Source organism: Sinohyriopsis cumingii, chromosome 11 (assembly GCF_028554795.1).
Source record: "Sinohyriopsis cumingii isolate HCF-2022 chromosome 11, ASM2855479v2, whole genome shotgun sequence".
Lineage (NCBI taxonomy): Eukaryota > Metazoa > Mollusca > Bivalvia > Unionida > Unionidae > Sinohyriopsis > Sinohyriopsis cumingii.
In genome coordinates, this window is record NC_142971.1 from 31080364 (window position 1) to 31094960 (window position 14597).

Here is a 14597-nt window from a genome sequence, read left to right on the forward strand (position 1 = left end):
TTGGTATGACTTAGGGTTCAAACCCGCCACCTCCTGTATTTGAGGCAGATGCTTTAACTTCTTTGGCAGTTTTGGAGCCAAGTTTTCTTGAGATAGGTTATCTTGTTTGTACACACCTCCAGACAGATATATTCTATCAGGCAGCATTTCTCTTCCTGTCAGACTCACCTACAGACAGATATATTCTGTCAGGCAGCATTTCCCTTCCTGTCAGACTCACCTCCAAACAGATATATTCTATCAGGCAGCATTTCCCTTCCTGTCAGACTCACCTCCAGACAGATATATTCTATCAGGCAGCATTTCCCTTCCTGTCAGACACACCTCCAGACAGATATATTCTATCAGGCAGCATTTCCCTTCCTGTCAGACTCACCTCCAAACAGATATATTCTATCAGACAGCATTTCCCTTCCTGTCAGACTCACCTCCAGACATATATTCTGTCAGGCAGCATTTCTCTTCCTGTCAGACTCACCTCCAGACAGATATATTCTGTCAGGCAGCATTTCCCTTCCTGTCAGACTCACCTCCAAACAGATATATTCTATCAGGCAGCATTTTCCTTCCTGTCAGACTCACCTCCAGACAGATATATTCTATCAGGCAGCATTTCCCTTCCTGTCAGACACACCTCCAGACAGATATATTCTATCAGGCAGCATTTCCCTTCCTGTCAGACTCACCTCCAAACAGATATATTCTATCAGACAGCATTTCCCTTCCTGTCAGACTCACCTCCAGACATATATTCTGTCAGGCAGCATTTCTCTTCCTGTCAGACTCACCTCCAGACAGATATATTCTGTCAGGCAGCATTTCCCTTCCTGTCAGACTCACCTCCAAACAGATATATTCTATCAGGCAGCATTTCCCTTCCTGTCAGACTCACCTCCAGACAGATATATTCTATCAGGCAGCATTTCCCTTCCTGTCAGACACACCTCCAGACAGATATATTCTATCAGGCAGCATTTCCCTTCCTGTCAGACTCACCGCCAAACAGATATATTCTGTCAGCATTTCCCTTCCTGTCAGACTCACCTCCTGACATATATTCTGTCAGGCAGCATTTCCCTTCCTGCCAGACTTACCTCCAGACAGATATTTTCTATAAGGCAGCATTTCCCTTCCTGCCAGACTCACCTCCAAACAGATATATTTTGTCAGGCAGCATTTCCCTTCCTGTCAGATATATTCTATCAGGCAGCATTTCCCTTCCTATCAGACTCACCTCCAGAGAGATATATTTTGTCAGGCAGCATTTCCCTTCCTGTCAGATATATTCTGTCAGCCAGCATTTCCATTCCTGTCAAACTCCTTTCTAGTTGAACGGTGTTTTCCCTGCCATAGGGCTTGAATTTGTTTTATAATTTTGAAGTATTATGTCTTCGTGTAACTAATTAAAATTGTTGATTAATTGGGCAGATTCAGAAGGTGCCAGTTCTATGTGTATTATGTGTGTGAAGTTCGCTGTCTCACTTTTCTTACATTTATCTTGATGCTTGATTGTTCATTTTTTTAAATTTTACTTTCTTATCTAAAGCAGTTAGGATATAAACATTTGCTGGGAGGGTTTTGCTAAGTTTTCTTTGAGAAATGTAATTTACCAAAATATTTAAAAAACTTTCTGTAAAATATATTCTCAGATCACAGTAACATTAGGAGAACAACTAAAAGGATGAGGGAATGCATATAAGGCATTTTAAGTTCTACTATGGGTATGCTTCAAAGGTAATATGGTAATCCCTATATGAACAATTAGCTGCTACCCTAAAATGAAAACAGCTGCACAGACAGATGATGTTATGTGACATTAATGTCACAGACAGATGATGTCATGTGACATTAATGTGCAGGTACTGGTAAATACGAACAAAATTTGTTTTCCTACTGAGAAAAATCCAGTGAAAGTGGTAAACCCACATGTGTGTAGAGGTGGCGCTGACTTCAGCTGGGTTGGTGGGTAATGTGTACCAAAGCCTGACTTACCCAGGTATGGGCAACTTCCTCCAGCTGTCTGGGTAAGTGATCTTAAAACCACACCCTGTGATGGAAATTAATGGATAAAAATAGGTCATGAGCCAGACCTGGGGACTGGATTTTGCCTACCTCTGATCTAAACCCCAGAGATTCACTTCTTATTTCTGCGACACTTGGTCTCTGTTACAGAAACTTGGGAAGATTGGCTACCCAGTTGGTTTCAGTGATGTCTTAGAACAAAATATTATATTCTAATACAATTGCAGAGATTACTTGCAGCATGTGGAATTATAAGGGAGTTTTTGCAGTGACTTGATTTTTACGTCTCAGTTGGTCACAACACACACTCAACATTTTCAGTGAAACTCTGAACTTTACAAATAATTAAATTTAAGGCAACCAGTTCTACTTTATTGTTTTGGTATGCCATATCATTTTGCAAACCAAAACTTGCAGTAAAATTACTGGCAACATTTTTCTTTAGATAGGTTGCCACCATTTTGAAAAATATGTTTGGTTTTATGGTTAGACTTTCTTCTAATTTTTGCTGTAACAAAATTTATTTGTGATATGGGGCACAGAAAAACTAAAGTAGCAGCTATGTATCACATATCCTGATAATATTGTTACATGATCAGACTGTTTCCAGCTGGTTTGATATGTGGATTTCTGTCCATGACACTCCCTCCCCTAACACGACATGTTTTTATTTAGTAGTTTGGTTTTTTTTGAAGATCTGTTTCATGTAATTTTGTTTTTTTTTAATTATTTATTTGTGAACATGTTTAATATACTTTTTAAGATTCTAATGATGCACTTTTTGGTACAAGGTCAGGTGTTGTCTGAAACACCTAGGAAAGAGTTCCCCTTGTGGTGTTCAGACATTCATTTGAGGTGTGTAAACTGTGTTCGAACTGTACTTTCAATAAAAGGTCAAAGCAACAAGTGATAATGTCAGAACTCTACTGCATGACATATGAAATAACACCATGATACATAGAATAACATCATACCATGATATATGGAATAACTTAACACCATATGTGGAATAACATCATACCATGTTATGTGGAATAACATTATACGATGATATATTGAATACCATCATGCCATGATATGTGGAATAACATCATATCATGATATGTGGAACAACATCATACCATGTTATGTGGAATAACATTATACCATGATATATGGAATAACATCATACCATGATATGTGGAATAACATCATACAATGATATATTGAATAACATCATGCCATGATATGTGGAATAACATCATATCATGATATGTGGAATAACATCATACCTTTTCAGTGCCAAATTAAGAACTGCATGCAGATTTCAGTGAAGACAGCATCAGTATCCAACTAAAATGAGAAGCACAATAAGTTGGTAAAATGTACAAACATGCATCTGGATCTCTACCATTTTCAATTTGCCCATATCTTATATGTATATCTGTTTGTAATTCATAGATTTTGTATGAAAATTGAAGAATGCAAAATTCTTCTTTGGCACTGAAAAGTATATCTTATTCAAATTAAAACAAAAAAGCTGCAATAATGACTAACTGAGGAGGAATCTGATAATACTCGTGCGTATATGCTCTCTGTTCTGCTGGTATTAAACTTAAATACTGTATTTATCCTTTTACTAAATACCATGTCATCTTAGATGGGTTCAGACTATACATGTACCCATGTATCGATATTCCTTGAAGAAATGAAACAAATTTTTATCAATTCATATGTTTTAGATCTCATTCATGCTATTTACTCATTCGAACTGCAAACTGCCTAGTTCCAGTACACATAATGCATTGCCAGATCTAGGTTTTTGCAGTTTGTTAGGAGTACTGGTAATCAAAAGAATTTAGAACATGCACCCTGATCTGCAAGCACATTGGCAGATGGTAGATCAGGATCTATGTTTGCAGCTGGGCTCAACATAAAAGTGAGTGTGTGTGTATGTATGTATGTGTGTATATATATATAATTATATGGAAAGTGTTAAAGAGAGTAATTGTAATAAATACAGAACCGCAATAATGTTTTGCTTTGAGTTTGGTCAAAAGAACTTGTTTGATGTGGTGTACGAATATCTCTGTGCCATATCAGAATCATTCTTTCTTTGGAACAAGACATGTATGTATTATTTGTGTAACATTGCAGACATTTAGAACCCAGTACTCCACTTAATGTACAAGCAGATCTTGATAGAACACACAAGTGATGCACAGCTGGGTATATTGTGTTTGCTTTTGGGTACATACTGTAAGCAAGAAACTAGAGTATTCTGGCTAATGACTAACCTTTTCAGATAATAATTTTTGAACTGTATCATTGAGATGCTAATGTCATTCTTAGCTGTACTGTTCATAGACCAGAAGAACTTGTTTGATGGCCTGTTGCCTGTTATCAATTCATTAGCACTCCATCTAAACTGCTAAGAGGGTTGCCATGAAATTTTAATTACACATTCATCCCCTGGTTTTGTTGGCTCTAAATGATAATGGTGCCCATTGAGCATTTGCTGTTGCTACTCCTTCTGATTTGATAGCTGTATCAACTTGGGGCTATCACTAAAATACTTCTTTTGACATCCAGCAGGTTCTAAATGAGAATCATCCCAATCTGACATCCAGTATGGTTGACATATTGGCCATCTTAAAAATCTTATCACTTCTCATTCCTCCATCTTGGGTGAGCACAGGGTACAGTTTCCCCCTAAATTTGATAAATCATCATATGGTAATTATTATAGGGAACAGAGGGTACATAGAATGTCCCCTAGGCAGCTCAACCAAGGTTCAACACTGCCTCTTGAATGGAAGGTCATTGTCAACATCAGAACTTCACTTAAAGTCTCATATGAGATCTAGTTCATCCTGAACGAAAATAGTGCCGATCTGACATCCAAAATGTCCAACATGGCAGCCATTATGAAAATCTTGTTATGGATACACATTTGAATAGATGGCCATTTCGATATGGGATTTTTGTTAAGAGACTTCCTATGATGTCTAGTTGGCTCTGAATAAAAATGGTACATCTGACAGCCAATATGACTGTCATAATGGCTATCTGGAATCTTGTTATTTCTACTCATCATGAATAGATGGTTATATTGTCTTGTGGTTTCAGCTGGAAGATTTTATTGATGTCTAGTTGATCCTGAATGTAAACAGTAAAACATTCATTATGAACATTCATCATCCATCCATCTTGAAAATCAGAGACTCCTCCAGAATGGATGGTTCTATTAAAAGTTGTGTTTTCACTAAAATACTTTCAAAGATTTATAATATCTTTTCTTTTCATAGACTCTGTTTTTTCATAGACCAGAAGAGCTAATAGGATGACCTGTATGGCATCTGCCCTTCCGTTGTCCATCTTTTGGTGTCTATCTGTATATTAACACAAGTTTGTTACTTTCTAAACTACTTGGAATTTTGCCACAAAACTGTATATATATATATATATATATATATATATATACACACACACAGTCTAGTTATTTATAATGAAAATAATGATACAGAGATGTCAAAATGGGCCACTACAGTGGCCATATTGAAAATGTTTTATCATTATTCCTTCAGAACGGATAGTTATATCTACATTGGGTGTTCCTTAAAGACCATTTATAGATCTGCCAAATGGCAGCCATATTGAAAATATTGTTATTGCTACTCCTTCTTGATGGAAAGTCATATATATATATATATATATATATATAACAACTGTACATACCATATGGCAGTAAAAGGACTAACGAAGCAAAAGTGGAACCCCCCCCAAGTTATATAATGCAGAGAAAGATAGTATAGTTATTGCTCTGCCTCTTTGTGTATGTGTGTGTGGAAGGGGGAGGGGTACACGTGTGTGTGGAAGGGGGAGTGGCACACATGTGTGACTTTCATACTATTTAAAGTGTTTCAACCAAACTTGGTACATGTGTCAAGCATGTTGCATTTTGATTCTATGAATTTTCTACATTATATATGTTTGGTTGCCTGGAAACAGTGTCACATAAGTAGTAGGATATATAGTATATAAATTGTATGTGATAGACCATAGAGTACTAGTTTATACATAGTATAAACACTTTGAGTGCTTGACCACAATGTACTTTACTGGAGGTTTTTACATAGTGATGGAGTGGGGGTGAAATTTCATCAGTATATATTTTGGGTGGACCAGAACAAAAATAAGCACTTAATTTGTCCTGATTATATATATTGAGCAATTTTGCAATTACATCAGTAACCCCATACAATATTTCTGAGAAAAATTGTCACAAAAACCTAGGATGAGTGGAATGCATTCCTTCAGAAGTTTAGATCAATTTCTATGTCATTAGAAACAAAATTCTAGTACTGATGTATCAAAGAGAAAAATGCAGGTAACTGTATACATGTACTTGGAATTACATGTACTTACATTGTGGTAGATAAATATCCCAGTGATAGGAAGACTTTTATTACAACTGTCACGCCAGTAACCCATTTTTTTCAACTGCTTGAAACACGTATATCAGGTTGCAGCATTAATCTGTATTTGGTGGCTGATAAATGGCTACCCAAAATCTTGTCCTCGATAAAAAATCTCTTGTACAAAATTCAGAATAAGAATAAGGACACAATGTTTGCATAGATTTCTATTCTATTAATAGATTTCTATTCTATTAATAGATTTCTATTCTTCCTTATTCAAACTGTGTAATCCGAGAGTTTTGAGATAGCAGATTCAACAAGTTTCTTTCTCTCCAGGTTTTGAGTTCCTGGTTTTGATTGTGGATAATGTCTTGGAAGTGTTGGTGAGGGGAAGAATTTAAGTGTTCTGCAGAAGTGCTTCTGGCAGATTTTTTGGTTTGCTAGTCAACTTTATCTAGATTCATCCTGCTGTTTGGTTGTTTGGCCAAGCTCCTCCGCATACTGAATTGAACAAACTTTACATATTATACTTGTTGCATAATGTGCTGGTTTTTTTTCAAATGCAGAGTCATTTATGATTGGTAAAATGCAGAGTCATTTATGATTGGTAAAATGCAGAGTCATTTATGATTAGTCAAAGCAGAGTCATTTATGATTGGTTAAAGCAGAGTCTCAAGTTCAAGTATTTCATGATTTTCTGGCCTCATCCAAGTCATTGCCATTAGTCAGTCAAGTTAGTGTTGTATATCGATAAATGCTTAAAGACCATTTTTGATGCAACATAAACATCAGTTACTAAAATAAAGAAAGGAAACAGATTTGCATTGTAACAGATGCACTTACGTACATGAAAGGATATTTATTTTTAATTCCTTCTTAGAAGTTCTTAAAACATATTAATAGATGCATAACTAAGGTTGCCTTTTAGTGTTTCTTACTTTGATGACATGTTAGTATAATTTTTTTTATAGCTTTGGCATTTAGTTAACAAAGAAATACAACTGTTTATACATTGGCACGTGTGCATTTTAGAAATGTTTTTTTGTGAAATTCAATCATGCTTAATAAGATTTAGATGTACTAAATGTCACATTTCTAAGTTCTTTTTCAGTAAGAATGTACACACAAGAATTTGCCACATTAATGGGTGATGTTGGATGAAATAACAGATGGGGTAGAATTCAGTACAATTGAACCATATTGTTGGTAGTCCTTTTTTGCCTACATTGTTGCAGAAAAGTCATTGCACTTCACCTGTTTTTTTTTTTTCTTTCTCCATCTAAAATTAACATATTACACCAATAGATTTGCTCTTCATGCTCACTTTCATCTTAAAATCTTTTCTAGTCATGAAATTGTGCAGACTCAACATTGTACTTCGAGAAGACAACTTCTTTAAGTTGTGGCAAAATGAAATCAGTCATTGTTTCTAGTTAGCTGAAAGTCACTGTTTATTTTCTTTATTTTACTTGAGTTCATAGGAACAGTTCCCCCAGTTTAACTTACAAATGTAAGATTATATTACTAAAAGAAATTCCAAATCTCAGCAGACGGTCCACCAATTGACTACCAGCCTGAAGGTGTCATCTTGAAATTAGCACATGCCGCATTCAAACTTTTGCAGATAAAATGAAGGGAAGAGCTTCAGTCTAAGTCTATCACATCTTGGGAAGGGTCTTCCTAAAGATCTTAGTTGTGTGAACAGTCACTGATCTTTGAGTCCCAGTCACTGGTGATTGAAGCCCCTGTGGTACAGGGATAGGGATCAGGTTGAGACCTACTGTCCAGACTACCATCTCATCACACTGGGCTTGGAAATCAGCATACAGATGCCAGACTAGGGAAGGGGATTTAATCAACATTACCTCCTTTCCAATAATCTAAATCCCAACAGGATGTGGGGCCTTCAACTGCAGGAATGTGGTTGGTCTTTTCCCCTGCATGCAGTTCTGGACTGCTGCTCATTGTCCAAATGGTAGAGAGATCAGTACTGCAGTCCATGGACCTACATCTTCCTCCTATGAAGTTGGGTCAGACATTTTTAGGGGGACAGACCTTCTTCCTCCAAACATCCCAGGAGGTTACAGAGACTTTTTCACCTGCCGGCTGAATTTACTACTGGGGATAGTCTGTTAGCTCCAAGTAAGGGGTTATGGGTCAAAGTTCATCTTAACCCCCAAGTCTCCAACACATTTGAAAGGCACTGGGCTGTATAGTTCTGCCTCCCAGGAGTGAGAGTGTGTTGAAGACAGTCTTGCTGTCCTTGTAGACTCACAAGAATTTGGTGCCGAACAGGCCCCTCCTTTTGGGTTTCCTGCCTCCTCTCAACTACTGGTCAAGGAAAGCTGAGGAGGAAAAAATCTGGTATTTTGACAAGTGGTTAATGAGGTTTGCTGTCTTTTGCCCAGTGATTTATGTCCCAAGCCATCAGGCTATGATGACACTAAAATTCTATCCAGGTTGGGGAAATTGTGCCTATCTCTTGACAAGACTACTTGGTGTTTCCTCACTCGGGTTGATTAAGGAACTTTCCAAAAGGTTTATTAATGTCCAGGATTTTGCTAGACAATGTAATCATGTACCCCAGCAAACATCAAGATCAAGATCTTTGGTCTCTGCAGCTAGCAACTCCAGTATTGTCTTGTGGCCTAGAGCATCTGCCTTGGATGCAAGAGGTCATGGGTTCAAACTCCAGCCAAGTCATACCAAAAACTTGTAAAAATGGTACAGACAGCTGCCTCGCTTAACATTCAGCATTAAGAGGTTAGTGTTTGGACCGGTTGATTCCATGTCAGAGTAATGTGACTGGGTGAGAAAATGCTTACATGTCTGCAGCATGATGCCCCAGTGCTCAACATCACTATAAACTGCCACACTGCAGACATCGTAGTGATACAACTAAAGAATTGTTAAAGCTATATTAGAAATCCAAATCTCTCTCTCTCTCTCTCTCTCTCTCTCTCTCACACACACACACACACACACACACACACACATATTGAGCTCTGCCTAGCTATTGCACACAAAACTGTTATCAGGGTCATTGAAGTAGTTGCAGGCTATTTAAAGGTCAGTCCTCCAATATTTTGGCAATTGGTTGATCCACAGTGGCAGTCTTGAGTGCCTCAGACAAATCTTGTCTCGTTGTTGATCTGTAGTGATCAGGTTGGGAAATCAGAGTTCAATTCAAGATTTTGTCTATATGGGGATGAATTTCCCCACAGAGGTAGTCTAGATCCCTCTTAACAGAGTGGAAAAGATATGTCCCTGTTGGAGATGTTGAGAATGAAGACTATTGTTACTTCATCTTTTCTCTTTCTGCTGGCGACCTTGAACTATACAGCAGATCTGGTTCCTCCAGGTAGACTGCACTTGTGTCCTTTCCAGATTTTTACCTGCTTGGAAACAGTAGACCCTTTGAATGCTCGGATTTCTCTGGGTTGGCATTACCACCATCATCTAATTTTTGGACAAGTTAAGACCTGTTCAGGAATGCATTAGATTGAGGGTGAAGCACTCATCTAGGGTCAGATTCTTCAAGGTTCATGGTCTCGGGAAGAGTCAACCCTCCACATTAACAATTTGGAAATGAGGGCTATGTTCTAATGCCTTCAGGGGTGCATCCACAAAATAATAGGTTGCAGTGTGATGGTCTACAATGACAATGTACTGGTGATATTCAAGAGGCAGGGGTCAGCACATGTGCACCTCCTCTCTGCATGGAGGTTTGGAACCTCCTTTGCTGGGCAACTTCATTGGTAGTATTCCTTCAAATGTACCACATTCTCATCAGGAAGAAAACAGTCTATCAAGGAAACAGACTATAGTCATTTCAGAATGGACACTCCACCACTCCATAGCAGACTTATTTTGGCAACTTTGGGGAACACCCTTGGTGGACTTGTTAACCACAAATCTGAACAACAAGCTCTCCTTTAACGTTTCACCATTTTCCCATCCAGAGTACCTGGGCAGTGGATGCTTTCAGCCTGAAGTGGGATTCTATTCCCTTATGCATTCCTACCCTTCTGGATGATCCCACTGATCCTCCACAAATTCAGGCATGCTATGCATGACTCAGCTTATTTTGATTTGTTTTTCTGTAGCCTCAGCAACTGTGGTTCAGTCATCTGCTAGATCTGGGGTGGGGGTAAACTAATTTTGCATTTGCTAGATTCCTTCCTCCTCTCTCTGCAATGATTTCCCACTAAGTTAACCTGCTCACTCAAAATAATTAAGAGAGCCTTGTGCATGCCCAATATGTGGGGTGTTCTCCTGCAGAGGTGCTTCAATGCTGTAGAAGCTTTTGGTTCAGTCTGATCTGAAGGGCAGAATTTTCATCATTTGGTTGCAGTATTTTTCTCCTGGAAAAGTACCAGCTATGCAGTAGTGACAGAAAAGTATTGCATCATTAAAATTAGCATCCCCTCAAACTTCATTTTTATTTGGCAGCTTCTAAAAGAAGAAGACAAGGTAGCAAGCATTTTTTTCTCCACTTTGAGGGCTCAGCTGTTATTTCAGCTGCCACCATTTCAAGGTGGGTTACTATGACTATCAAGAGAGTTTACTAGTCCCTAACCAAGAGGGAACTTTCATTCATGAAAATTGAAGCCCATGAGGTTAGAGTCATTGCTACCTAATTCATTCATCTCTGGAAGATGTGATGAAAGCTGTGTTTTGATAACCTCGCACCGTCTTCTCCAGCTCTGACCATCACTCTTTTGTTCTCTCTTTATATGCTTTCCAGGGATAAAAATAAAAGAACTTGCAATTATATATTGTTTGATATTATGCTGATGATGATTGATTTTACAGTTATCAAAGTGATTCATTAATTCTTCCAGTTGACTTAAGATCAATGTTTTTTTTCCCCCATGATTACCTTTAACAAGGTTGTGACTGGCTTTGTTATGGGAACTGCTTGATCATCTGTTTTTATTGCTGCCAGTCAACAACACCTTCTTTTAATCTGGCTGATAATTAGGGTAAACAAAGTGGTTTCAAGCTAAGACATGTGACTTTTCATTCACAAGTTTTGAGCACAGATCTTTTCCTTACATTTGAAGTTTTTGTACTTTAAAATAGTCATATTTTGAAAACATGATGTCTGCAAAATTGGAGGTTTGATTATTTAGGTCGGTTACATTTTATTGTCTTTCAAATTTTGCAAATGATGAAATTGTTGGTACCAAGGTGACTGATATCAGGTTCACTTGAGCCTTTTGTTGTGAATTAACAAAATATGAGTAATTGGTAATTTTCAGCTGGAATTAAACCATGAAATTCAAGGTCAATGGCAAACGTGCATGTATATTAGTACCGGTATATCTGATTGATCTCTGTCAATCTGGATGGATACATGCATGCATGAATTGGAAGCTAGTTGTTTTGAACAGCTCCTTTTTTTGCACGGGTAATTTTTCACTTTTTAATGATTTTAGATTTGGGGTACCATTAGATACTCTTTCCTAGACAATAGTGTTTAGGTAAGTGGGGGGGCAGATTTTTTAAACACCTTGTACATTATTTTTGCCTTTCTCAGAAATATTCTTTCATGTATTAGTAATACTTTGAATGTATGCATTGCAGTTTGAACATTTTGTGTTTGCTGATCAAGAATATATTGCCCTTTCCTGGAGTTTAGATATGTTTTTCATATTTGTAGCCGTTGTGTTTCCCCGAATTATACTTTCGTAGTCAAGATAAAGTTGAATGTATCTTTAATGAAAAGTGAATCTGTAATGTAATGGAAAGATGGCCTTGATTTTCTGTAGGAGCCAAAAAGTAAATAAAGGAATATTTGTTCACTTCAGTGGTTTTATGCTTTTAGTTTTTAATGTCTCTAAAAAATGCTTTTTTAAAAAGAATATTCTTGTCTGCTGTAGCTTTCTATTTTTGCTCACATACTTACTCAGCCTTTATCACCAGTATTTGTAGCAACTTCCTTTTTGCATGGTTTGCAATTTGATAAAATAGGAAGAGACTGTACAAAGAATAAACTGTACATTTCCAGGAAAAAAATTAATGTCTCCTGGAACAAATTTTGTATCTTGTTGAAAAAATTTCATGTCTTCAGGAGTTCAGTGGGGATGATTTCTAAGACTATACTTGATTATCCATATACAGTCAAACCCAAGGTCAACCATGAATGTGTCCTAATGTGGCCTTCAAAAGCAGGTGTCATTTATGTACAGTCAGATGTTTTGATTAACAATGGTGATATCAGATTTTATTTAACTGGCCTCTGTATGCATTTGGTTGCTATATACAGATGACCACTATACCAGATTTGACTTTGTTGATGGGGGGCCCCGAATGTCCAAGTGGTCTAAAGTGCTCACCATTCCGGATCACTGCCATCTCACCTCTGTCTGCGTGAGTTAGAGTCTAAGGCTCAGCTAGCGTGGGTATGTGGGAAAGCCTGCCAGTAGCTTCTCGTGGGTCGGTGGTTCTTCACTGGGTTTTCCAGGGTTCTTCCTCCACCAGTTATACTGGCCACCATGTATAAGCCTATCTTGTGCTGAAAAATGGCGTTAAACCCTAGAACAACAACAATAACAACTTTGTAGATGTTAACAATTTATATTAATCCATATTCTTAAGAATTTCTTACTGCTTCAGGTGTGGGTGGAAGATATGAACCTGACTGGAATTTGACAATTAACATCAGAAAGGTGATGGTTAATGGCTGTCCAGAAGTGCATGTCCGATTTGAACCTCTCTATCCCGATGCCTATGCTCATACTGTTTTAGTCTACCCAGTTCAAAGTGAGGAACCTCAAGAATCAGTAGAATTGAAAGTTGTAAGTTGGAATTTTTTATATATATGGATTTAGTTGAATTATACATTTGGCTTTTCATCTCTGTCTCAGTACCTTTTTTAACATGTCTGTCTTTGATCATCATTCTTGCCATTTTGGCAGAATATCCAACAGCTTGTGCAACAGTTCGGTAAATATTACAGTTGTCATCAGAAAATATGCATGTCAACAGATCACCATGCTTCTGTGATTAGTCTTTAGTATGATGCGGCCAGGGTTCAAACCCATGACCTCCCACGTCCAAGGCGGACACTCTAAACACTAGGCCACTAGAGCAGCCAGGTCACAGTGAAACTTTGTACATGTTATGATCATCATTTGAAGATATGCAGATTGACAAATTGCTGTCCTCCTGCAATTCTTGTTAGAGTTATTGCTCCTTGCAGCTGTATGACAGAATCATCAACATTGTAGCCTCAGAGTTTTTGATGGATTGTTGTATGTGATTACATATTATGGTCATCATAAGAAGATTCACCTATCAACTTATTGCTGTATGCTCCGTGGATTTTTTTCTTTGAATTATTGCTTCTTTTGTTTGTTTTTTAGCTCACCTCGAGAAGGGTCAAATTATGGGCAGCCGCCGCTGCCAAAATTACAATAATCAAATGATCGAGTATGAAATCAAATGATTTCACCTAGCAAATGAAATGAAAAACCCAGATTCCAAATGATGTGGTGTCACATGAAATGATTTAACGAACAAAACCAAATGATACATTTAGATTTCAGATGACGTGGTATTAAATGAAATGATGTAGAGTGAAATGAAATGATTTAACCCATCAAATGGAATGATGAATTCAGATTCCAAATGATGTTGTGTGATATGAAATGATATAGCATGAAATGAAATGATTGAATCCCAAAAATGAAATAATGAATTCATATTTTAAATGATGTGGCGTTAAATGAAATGATCTGGCATTAAATAAAATTATTTAAAGAACAAAACGGAATGATGATATCTGCTTCCAAATGATGTGGTATTAAATGAAATGTATGGAAAGTAAACGGTCTGATCAAAATGTAAATCAGCTAGCATAAATCAAAACAAACACGGGGGGGGGGGGGGGGGGCGCTGTTAGCCAGATTTACAATCGACAGGCGTATTTACAGAATTCGGCTGAGATTTTTGCAGACAACATTTAACAGCTAAGGTTAGTGTTTCTTCTCATTTCATATAAACAAGAACTATGTTTTCCAATCAGGATAAAGTGACTATCCACATTAATGAATGTCTGTGCGCAGTACAGGGCAGAACTTGAAAAAGAAATACACGCACATTCATTAATGTGGATAAAATCATTTTATGCTGATTGGAAAACATGGTTCTTGTTTATAAAATACGAAA

At 37.4% G+C, this 14597-nt stretch overlaps 1 protein-coding gene across 5 annotated transcripts in view; it reads left to right on the forward strand.

Moving 5' to 3' along the window:
* The window catches only part of LOC149787850 (uncharacterized), a 200622-nt gene that overhangs the window by 146312 nt on the left and 39713 nt on the right, over nucleotides 1–14597 (forward strand). For all 5 annotated transcript variants that reach the window (XM_089974069.1, XM_089974071.1, XM_089974070.1 and 2 more), the window contains one exon: nucleotides 13044–13225. In XM_089974069.1, the coding sequence (XP_089830195.1) occupies nucleotides 13044–13225 (182 nt within the window). The remainder of the gene's footprint in view (nucleotides 1–13043; nucleotides 13226–14597) is intronic.